Source organism: Eurypyga helias, unplaced genomic scaffold, assembly GCF_000690775.1.
Source record: "Eurypyga helias isolate BGI_N326 unplaced genomic scaffold, ASM69077v1 Scaffold27604, whole genome shotgun sequence".
Lineage (NCBI taxonomy): Eukaryota > Metazoa > Chordata > Aves > Eurypygiformes > Eurypygidae > Eurypyga > Eurypyga helias.
In genome coordinates this window covers 1-10,663 of record NW_010247267.1, presented here as the reverse complement: position 1 = coordinate 10,663, position 10,663 = coordinate 1, and the positions used below count along the sequence as shown (strand labels likewise).

Sequence of the window (10,663 nt, the reverse complement as noted above, 5' to 3'; positions counted from 1 at the left end):
TGAGTGGCTAGAAAGCTATGTGGGTTTTTTTCTAATAGATTAAAACCCCCAAGTTTGTCTAATACTCCCAAAACCAAAAGAGGACTTAATTGTGTTTTCTAATTCTGTTTAAGCTGGAACACGTTACTGTCTTCCCTTGTGGGGGGCGGGGAAGCAGCAGCCTTGCTTCTTCAGCTTTCAGCTGCCGAAGAGTGGCATCCTTCCCGTTAGACCGTCTGAATGACGCCTACTGGCTTATGAACTTAATTTCCCTGTGAACTGGATGCGACAGCCCTAAAGTAATGAAGGCGCTTCCTCCAGCTGCTGCGTAAAGAAGTACCAGTACTTTGTGGCTGTATGTGCCAGAGGAACAGCCCACCTTTGGTGCATAACGCTCATGAAATCTTATCATTTCAAGAATGTTTGATAAAGGAAAACTTTATTTTTGTGGATGATAATCTACAGATATCCAGCTCTAGCTGAAATAACCAGTCTTCTTGGCTCATCATTTTTAAGAGGCCCAAGACATGATGTCAGAACATCAAAACTGGGCAGTTCTGCTTACAGGCGCCCTCCCTGCTGCGAGCAGCACAGGACGGTGCAGGAGTTGCGTGGCCGGTTTTCGAGGAACCATCCATGTGTGCTTTATTTCATGTCTTGTGCTTTCCTTAGGGCGTTGGAAACTAACAAATACAATCACATCACCGCTACTTACTTCTTGCTAGCTGAAAGGATTCTGCGAGAAAAGCAAGAGAAGGAAATCCAGACGAGATCTGCAAGCCCTAGCAACATCAAGGCTCAGTTCAGGTGAGAATTCAGGAATCTAAATGGTTTCTTTTTTTTTAACTTGTCTTAATATTATTGAATTGCTCAAGTACCGCTTTCTTAAAAACAGCGTCTTGGGTTTTGTGTGTCAAGGTTTTGGTGGGAGAGGGGCTACAGGGGTGGCTTCTGTGAGAAGCTGCTGGAAGCCTCCCCTGTGTCCAACAGAGCCAGTGCCAGCTGGATACCAGACAGACCCACCGCTGGCCAAGGCTGAGCCATCGGTGACGGCAGTAGCGCCTCTGGGGTAACACAGTTAAGGGGGAAAAAGCCTGTGCAACTGTAACTGGAGAGGAGGAGAGTGAGAGTATGTGAGACAGACAACCAGGCAGACCCCCAGGTCAGTGCGGAAAGGCGGGGGGGGAGGTGGCCGGAGCAGAGGTTCCCCTGCAGCCCGTGGTGAGAGGGCAGGCTGTGCCCCTGCAGCCATGGAGGGTCACGGGGAGCAGAGACCCCCCTGCAGCCTGGGGAGGGCCCCACAACCAAGCAGGCGGCCATGACCCCAAGGGAAGCCGTGCTGGAGCAGGCTGCTCCTGAAGGGGAGGGTGCCCACAGGAGGGACTGACACTGGAACAGTTTGTGAAGCACTGCAGCCCATGGGAAGGACTCACGTTGGAGAAGTCCATGGAGGACTGTCTCCTGTGGGAGGGACCCCACGCTGGAGCAGGGACAGAGTGTGAGGATCCTCCCCTGAGGAGGAAGGAGCGGCAGAGACAGCATGGTCTGAAGGAGACTTACTGACACAGAGAGACTGTTTCTTCTGACTCAGCTGCTCAGTCTCACCCTGCTAATTCGAAACTGATTCTCGTGTGAAGAATGCCTGGGGGGGGGAGGGGAGGGAAATGACAGAAGCTTCAGCAATAGTATCTTAAATTAAGTTGTGCTTGAATGGGCTCCTATCTTCCTCCAGGTTGCACTGGAGGTTTGACCACCTGCGTCAGGTATTTTCCTTGAGACACAGTGATTTGTTGCTGAACAGATTTTCTGGGAGTGACATCTTCATGTGACAGAAACCAGCGGCATTTCTAAGCTGCGCTTCTGCCTATGCGATGTTCCTTTCAGAGAGCAGCCCTTCCGAAGGAACACACCTTCCCGAGAATGTTTCGTTTTCCTCAGCTCCTCAGCACCCTTCTTGGTGAACGGGCCCCTCCCGCTGCGCAGCGGTACCCGCGCTGCTCTGCGTATTCTGAAGCGCTCGCCATGACCTAACGCCTCTCTTGTCCTTTGTAATCCTTTACGCAGGCAGTCGTGGCCAACAAAAATCGACGTACCCCAAGACCTGGAGGATGACCTCACGGCTTCTCCCCTCTCCCACGCGACTGTTCCGCAGTCCCCAGCTCGCACAGCTGAGAACGTTCTCAATGGCCACAGGAGCAAGGCCCTTGGCGATTCGGCGAAGAAGGAAGATATCCCTGAATTAGCTGGGCCGGCGCTTTCAGCCGTCCCGTCCGTCAGCCTGAAGCCCACGACAAGTGGCCGGAAGTGCTTGTTCAGAGTAGAAGAGGATGAAGAGGAGGACGAGGAAGACAAGAAACCCATTTCTCTTTCTACTCAAGTCGTTCTGCGCCGCAAGCCTTCGGTTACGAACCGCCTCACTTCGAGGAAGAGCGCACCGGTCCTCAACCAGATCTTTGAGGAGGGCGAGTCCGACGACGAGTTTGACATGGATGAGAACTTACCCCCAAAGCTCAGCCGGTTAAAAATGAACATCGCTTCACCCAGCACCGTGCATAAACGCTACCACAGGAGGAAAAGCCAAGGACGGGGCTCCAGCTGCAGTAGCTCAGAAACAAGTGACGACGACTCGGAAAGCAGGAGACGCCTGGACAAGGATAGCGGGTTTACCTACTCCTGGCATAGGCGGGATAGTAGCGAAGGGCCTCCCGGCAGCCAGGGAGACGGCGGTGGGCAAAGCAAACCCAGTAACGGGAACGGAGGGGTAGACAAGACGAGCCCAAGCGGCGACAACAAAGGCGGGGGGAGTCCCTCCGGCGGCTCCAGCGGCAGCACCAACACCACGTCGGGTTCCACGCGGAGGTGCGCTGGATCCAGCAACTCGATGCAGCTGTCGACTAGGAGTGCGGGGGAACTGGTTGAAAGCCTGAAGCTAATGAGCCTGTGCCTAGGTTCACAGATTCACGGCAGCACGAAGTACATTCTCGAGCCTCAAAACGGCCTGTCCCTTTCCAGCGTGAAGGTACAGGAGAAATCAACGTGGAAGATGTGTATAAGCTCCGGCAGGAACGCGCACCAGGCGCCGTCGCTGGGCGGCCTGAAGTTTTTTTCTGACCAAATGTCAGACGCGGCAAACGAATTGGAGTGGATAAAGAACACGAACTTGAAAAACAACGTGCTACAACTACCTCTCTGTGAAAAGACGATATCTGTGAATATCCAGCGGAACCCGAAGGAGGGGCTGCTGTGCACCTCCAGTCCAGCCAGCTGTTGTCACGTCATTTGACGGCGGCCTGACCGCAACAGCTCTATCTGCTGGACGGCGCCACCCTGGTCAGAGCTGTGGACACCTTGTCGCGGACCCCCTTTTGTTGTCTTAAGATTTTTAAGTGGGCTTTGAGCGGTTATTTATTACACTTTACTTTGTCCTTGCTCGATGGTATGACAATGCATGGTCTCTGCATGCTGCTAGCCGATACGTTTTTATTTTTCGACAAAACCAGGATATTTTATGGTGTAATTTTTACATTTATAATTTTACTATGGAAGATCTGGATTAAGTTAAAAAAATACCTGGATCCTAATGTAAATGGAGCACTTAGGAGTTTCACGTTCTGCACTTAAACTAGAGAGAGAAGCTTTTGTTTGCTTGTGAAATGTTAATTCTTGTTCTGACCTTCTGTGATACACTAAACTACGTGGTATGTGGCATACTTCTATGTGTCTGAAACAGAACCAAAGCAATAATGTTTCGATGCTGAAAACTCTTGAGGGAGCTTTCAGATGTTCCAAGGCTTGTACAAAGCAAAGATGCACTGAAAATTAGGGATCTTGAAACACGATTTTAAACCCGCACCTATTTGTCTTAAGCTACGATGCGGATAAAGTTGTGGCTCAAAAATCAAACTGAAAAGATCTTGTTTCGCTACAGGCAGTTTTCCTTTAAAAAAAAAGAAAAAAAAAAGAAAAAAGGCAAGTAGGTTTGTAAGGCAGCTTTCTCCCATATAAATATGTTAATATTACAAGCAGACAATCTTCTTTTTTACTCTCACAGAGGTAGGTCGTTACATCTACTTCTGAGTTTTTACATGCTAACTGAAAAGAAAGTATTTGTATGAATTACTTTTGTTATTAGTGTGTCATGACACTTAGTATTTTAGGTTTTTTTGCCTTGTAAACGCTCCCCCTTCTCCTCCCCTCCCCGAGATTTCAAAAGGCAATAAGGGATGGAAAACCTTGTAGGTAATTGGCTCCAAATTGAAATTGTTGTTGTCATTTACATTTTTTTCTCGTTATTACTCTCTTTAAGGCTTAAAATACTGCTGTTCCCCACATGTGCACCACTTCTTCTCCCTCAGTAATCATACTTTTTCATGAAGTCAGTTTAAAGTAGCACGTAGGAAAGTATTTATTTAACAGCTCTTGGCCGTTCCGTCGGGTTTCCCACTGCCACGGCAAGGTCTTGACTTAGAGTATTTCTGTACAAAAGGCTACTTTTGACCAGATGAATTAACTTTGTGGAATTTTATTATCTAGAATAAAATATATTGCAGATTCCTAGTTTTGGGAAGGGCAAGAATGGTTTATTTTTTCACGCTGTGCACTGGGTCTTCTAAGCAATGCTAGCGAAACCGGCGGTACGATGTAGCAGCGCCCGGGGCAGACGCGGGGCGTCCGAGAGGAGCGGACGCTGCCGAGCATCCTGTCGCGCTCGCGTCGCGGGGCGAGCAGAGCACCAAAGAACGGCGTTACGCTCGCTCGTAACAACGGCTCTTCTGGGCGGGTGGAAGCCTTTACCAAGAGAGCCCAGAGCGCGGGGGGGGGATCGTTACTGGCTAGCCTAGCCAGGGATTCTGCGTCCTGCTTCCTGAACGAGGCACGGGATAAGCGCTTTACTTCTTGAAGTTTTAAACTCTGGCCGCTTGTAAGTCGAAAGCTGCAAGAGCAGACGTGTGGGTGAAGCCATAGAACATATTTGCTTGATGTTTTTGAGCAGGGATCTTAACCAAGGGGCCAGAAATGAGATGTGTGGTTCACGGACGGTGAGCGTAACATCCACGTAGGAGACAAGTTTATAAAGGGCATTGGCAATAAACTTATTTGTTGCAGCTTTTTTTTTTTTTCCCTCCAAGTATTGTAAATACTCCTTCCTGACAATATGTACAGCCTTGGAATGGCACCTTTTAACTAACCCCGGGTGTACTTTGTTTCCACTGTTTTTATATACGACTGTATATATGGTGCTCACTTTAGAAACGGCAGTGTCGACCATTTCTGCTGCATAGTTGTACTATAGCCTTAGAGTCGTGCGTGGTTGGTTGAACCTCCGGGCGTACAGATGTTAGTCTGAGTGGTGTCCTTGATCCGTTCGTTGATAGGTGAATGGCTGTGCATGTGGCGCGTGTTGTATTACGTTGTCGCGTAAAAGGAAGGGCGAGAATAACCACTACATTGCGATAATATCGGACCAAACTATTTAGAGCAAGTAAACGGTTTCCTGTACCCCTTAACGTGTCTATGAAAGTTGCATATAGTTACAGTAGCGTATAAATTAAATATTGTGGGAAAATAAGCAGTCTTGTATTTTTCTGTATGTGTGTATATAAATATATATATAAAAAATAATGTACCTCTAGCAACTTAATCTGTATTTAAGATGTGACAATCTCGACACAGAATTTTAAGAGTAGCAGTATAAATACGCAGAATTAATGAACCGAAATATAAAAATTTCTCACCGAGAACGAAGCCACGGGCGTGTGTGTGTGTGTGTGTTAAGAGGGTACAGAAATAATCAGCTGATCTTATTGCTTCCAGCAATGTTTGGCTTTGTCATTGTATGGACATTGACGGTGTGCGACAGAAATGGAAAATCCAGTCAATAAAAGTGAAACCTTGATTGATGCATAACTTGTGACGCGCCCGTCGCTGCCGTTTGTTGCTCCGGGCGTCGGTGGCGTGCGGGCTGCAGCACGCCGGAGGTCAGGCGTTCCCCATCCAGCTGGCGCAGGGCAGCAACGTACCACAGAAGGCAGGAGCAACCTTGGGATAACGGAGCGATGCTGCGCGCAGACGCGCAAACCTTCCCTTAGCGGATCGCGCTTGGTTGGCACCTGCCGAGAGCCGCGTGTTCAGAGGCTGCGGTAGCGGTCTCCCGGGCAGAGGTTGAGAAGTTACTGCGGCCCAAACCGCCCCCATGTAAAAGCAGAGCGCTCTGCCCGCGTGCATCCCTCAGCTCTACCACCCTCCTCTTTCGGACGACAAGGCCAAACAGTAACATCTCGGGGGTTGGCAGAGACGGGTGGGATCGTTGTAACGAGTTTTTCATTGGCAGACACAGAAACGTGCTCGGCCGGATGCAGAGAAATCCCAGCTTGGCTGGCTGGCAAGAAACAGAACTGGGGCAAACTGGGACGTCCCAAACACCAGAGCCACCCCAACAGCCTTTCCTATAACAGAGTAAGGCCTGTTTATACCAGGGGGAAAAAGGTGTCTCCTTTCCCAGATGGATGGTAGGATAATTATGGCTGATGAAAGATGCAAGTACACATGATGCCCAGAGGACTTGAAAAGCCTGGGGTTTGGGAAGGAGGCTCTTGGACGTGCCATGTCAGATCTCCTCAGCAATTAATTCCGGCAAACCCTTGTGTCACATCTTCCTCATCTTCCCTGCTCTCTTGAGAAACGCAGGGCTGGGCAGGCAGGAAGGAAGGACCTGCCCCACGCGCTCAGCTCCAGGGAGAGGTCCACCTCCGTGCCGCAGCCCTGGGAGCTGGGAGAAGGGGCTGATGAGCTCCCTTGCACCCTGCCCAGGATCACCCTTGGCACAGCAGCGATGACAGCTGCCATCACCGTCGTGTTTTGTATCGAGCACTGGGGTGCAGAGATCCCTCCTTCATGGGCATCGCTCTTCAGGGCTGGCAGGTGAGGCACCAGCCTCTGCTGTCAGCTGCACCTTCACACCAGCCTCAACCCTCCAACTCTTGGGTGAGGCAAGGCAGAGCATTCCCAAAGAAAGCACGCGGTGACAGCAGGCAAGGTTCCCACTGGCTTGGCTTACTTCAATAAGGAAGTAAATTCCCCATTGGCACAAGTCCTGGATGAGATTTAGAGATCGATTCCCTCAGATCTGGGTAGGCTGAAATACTCAGAGCTGCTTGCCTGCCCACAGCTGATCCCTTCCTCCTGTAACGATTCCAGTGTTTTCTACTGTCCCAAGGTCAGGGGAGGTGCTGGAGTCCAGTTAGACCTGTGGCTCACAACGTACCTGCTGAGAGAACTTCTGTATTGCCAGGAAATTATTTGTGATGGCCCTTTTCCTTCAAAACGGGGTTCCTGGTTGGCACTGCTGCTGCTAGAGACCCATGTAAAATTCAAGCCTGATGCACAGGTGCAGGCTACTCCCACAGAGTCATCTTCCCCGAAGAGGATGCCTCCAGCCTCACCCCAGGCTTCTCCCTAAAGCTTCAGGCCGGAGATGCAGGTTCAAAGCACAGACAGAAATGTTCCTTCTCTCAAATCAGAAATGAAAACAGATGACATCACGAATGGGGGGAAAAAAACCCCAACCCAACCAAACCAAAGCCCAGTATCGAGCAGGATGAAACAGAGCAACCCCCTCAGTAACACAGAGGAACAGGAGGTGAATTTCAGTTCAGGGACAAAACAGGACCTGCCAGTGTACAGGTAACACCTCCCAGCAAGCTGCAGTGGGGGCTCTTTAGGACAGAAACACCGTTGTGGCTGCATACCAGCTGTGATGCTCAACCAAGAGTTCTCCCAGCTTCTAGAACAAGTTCCAATTCCTATAAACCAGAAATATGGTAATCCTTTGTCACTCACACTAGGGAAGGTTGTAGTCTGTCCATATTTACAAGCTTTAGGTGAAGAATCCACCCAAAGAACAGTACTGGCCCCATTTATAGGAACTAAGCAGAAGCGCAGGGATTTGCCCAAGGCATGGGCAACAGCTCATGTCCCTTATAACCGGGTACTTAAAGCTTGCTAGGGATTTTCCTGTTACTCCACAGAAAACAGGAGAACGGAAGGAGCACAAGGGCAGCCACAAGGTCAGTTTTGCAGAAGCCTGCTTATGTTTTCATGTGACCACAGCTGGGACACGACTCCACGCCTTTTCCAACCCATCCTAGAAAACAATTCCAGACACCTGACGCAGTTGCCAGCAGCATGACACGCCAACTTTATGCTCACAAACCATCCCCAATAAGAGACCGGCTAAATCCCTTCAAAACGGCTGTGATGAGCTCACAAGAACATCCTCCACCAGGAGCCCACCCACAGATTTTTCTTCTCCTGAACTGTTCCCTCAAGAACAACCACTAGGCAGCGTGAACATCTGAGCGCCTTCAGACCAAAGCGGGCAAGGAACTGCAAAGCTGGGGAGCTCTCATGGAGAATGTGCTGGGCCTCTCCCCAAAAAAGCTGAGGTTTTGGGCGCTCTGGAGACGCGTTTCCCGCGGAGATCCCCGCTGCGGCTTCAGGAGCAGGCGGCGAAGCAGCAGCCGCCCGGGAGGTGGGTAGCCCTGAAATAGCAGCAGCGTGGGGGCCGCACGGTGGGAGAAGCAAGAGCCGAGCTGAGCCAGCAGCTGTAGCACGGGTTTGCTCCTCTTCCCGAGGGAACGGAGTCGCTCCTCACTGGGTCACGCTTGCGGAGTCTGAGAAACGCTATTTTTGAATTCCAGACAGAATACATTATTTTGGCTTCGTTCAACTGCTCTGCTGCGGGGGCCCTGTGGCAGAAACCCGAAACGCGCAACGTCAGCAAATACCTTCGTTATGGTAACAGCAGATTTTTCCATACGGAATTCCAGCAAGTAGCACGTACAGGTAAGAGACACCTACCAAAGGCGAAGGTCACGGCCGGAGAAAATACACTGTCTCAAGGTCACGGGAGCAAACACTGTAGATTTTGGTTCTATTACTGTCAGAAAACGGTGAAATGTTAGCAAAATTACCTCTTTATGAAACACAAGGGAAAAAAAAAATCAGATATTCACGACGAACACGAGTACTGGTATATCATGTATCAAGTTTAATTGACCTGTTACCATCAGTTCACTTCATCAAAAGTCCATTCATAGAATACCACAGTTCAGGAGCCAGGGAAGTGATACCAAAATCTACTGTAAATTAGAAAATAAATACACTTCATAAATCACCGATCAGCGATCTGTTTCTTACTGAATGATTTTCACCCAGCTTTTGAAAAGATTTTAGCTGGGGCTTATTCAGGTAACCAGCCCACAGGGGTACACAATGCGTACTTTATGTTCAAATATTTCTCAGAGCATACAGGGCACAATCATGTATTTAATTATGCAATGTGTAAAACAATTAGATTATTTTGCTACGTGCAAACGGTAGCTAATAAGCGCTCTGTGAAATAATACAGGATTGATTAGCTGTTGCAGTACAGGAACAAAACGGGCCATAATCCCAAAGGGAGAGCACACCAGGAATGAAACACTAGTCGTCTTTTTTTTCCTTTTACAAAGTTATGGTTGCAAGCTGTAGGTAGCCTCTGGGTGCTTACTCACAGGATCTGTTTTCAATCCCTGGAAGCACGGTGCGTCTGGCCGGTTTCAACCAGACCTAGCGTAAGCTGTAGTGCGTTATTTGGTGTTACCTTCACCAACTGCGTACGAGAAACAGAGAGCAGGAGAAAATACCTTTTTTTGCAGTATCAGGCGGAGAATATTTACCAAGTATCACATAAGCAGGTGCCACCTACTGAAGAGACGGTGGAGCGCACGCTGCGAGAGCTACGTGTCCATGAAGGGATGCCGAAGAGGCGCCCGCGTGACTGCCCTGGTCGTCCTCGTTCCTTCGCCTTCACCCCTTCAGGGACTCGGCCGCAAGATTCATTTGCTGGGAGAGAAGGGAAAAAAGAAGAGGCAGTTGAGTATGGTGGCAGCGGGATGAATTGCACAGAATGGCCGAATCTGAAGGCTGGGCACTTCTGGTTCCCACTGAACAGTAAAACTGCACTAAAAAAAAGAAGGAAATCAAGCTTTCATAGCTAAAAAGGAAAACACCAGCCTGTTAAAACAGGGTAATTGGCAAAAGTCAGGTGTAATGGAGGTACGGCTTTTCCCACCAAAACAGGCAGCAAATGATGATGCAATTTGGAAGATAATTAATTCATTTTGGGATGAATAATGCCTTACGCTGGCATTACTGGGTCTAACAGATGCAGGAAAAAACATTCTCCCTCAGACTTATGACCAGGGGAACTGTAAGAAGGGCAAAACGAGGAGGCAGGGGAAAAGGCTGTGGTGCTGGAGCTGTCTCCTGGCCCTCCTGGGCATTAACGGCTCAGGGCAGTGCACTGCGCAGGCTGCCGCTGCCGCCTGGCGAAACCCCTGGCCCTTCTCTCCAGTCACGCCAGCGCGCAGGGGAATGGCAGGCACTTCGTCTCTGCTGGCAGCACGTCCTGCTCCCGAAAACACCGGCTTACAGAGAGGTACGGCTGAGGGGCTGCACTGGGAACCCGCCCTCACGTGAGGGGACACGCGGGTACCAGGCTGGAACCAAGAATGCTCACCCCTGATGCACAGGCTACTTATTTATTAACCACAGGACAGTCCTTTGATGTAACTGCAGGTAAGCAAAAAGCTCACCACCATGACAACACAGACTGTCAGTCTGCTGACGACACCAAGCTGTG

At 49.7% G+C, this 10,663-nt stretch overlaps 1 protein-coding gene across 1 annotated transcript; it reads left to right on the top strand.

Moving 5' to 3' along the window:
* Positions 1-651: 651 nt before the first annotated feature.
* SNRK (SNF related kinase) lies at positions 652-3,932 on the top strand (the record flags this gene model as incomplete). The annotated part of the gene is made up of 2 exons (XM_010150689.1): positions 652-786; positions 2,044-3,932. Coding segments are annotated over 2 exons (1,354 nt in total), but the record flags the coding sequence as incomplete, so codon positions are not given.
* Between the last annotated feature and the right edge of the window lie 6,731 nt (positions 3,933-10,663).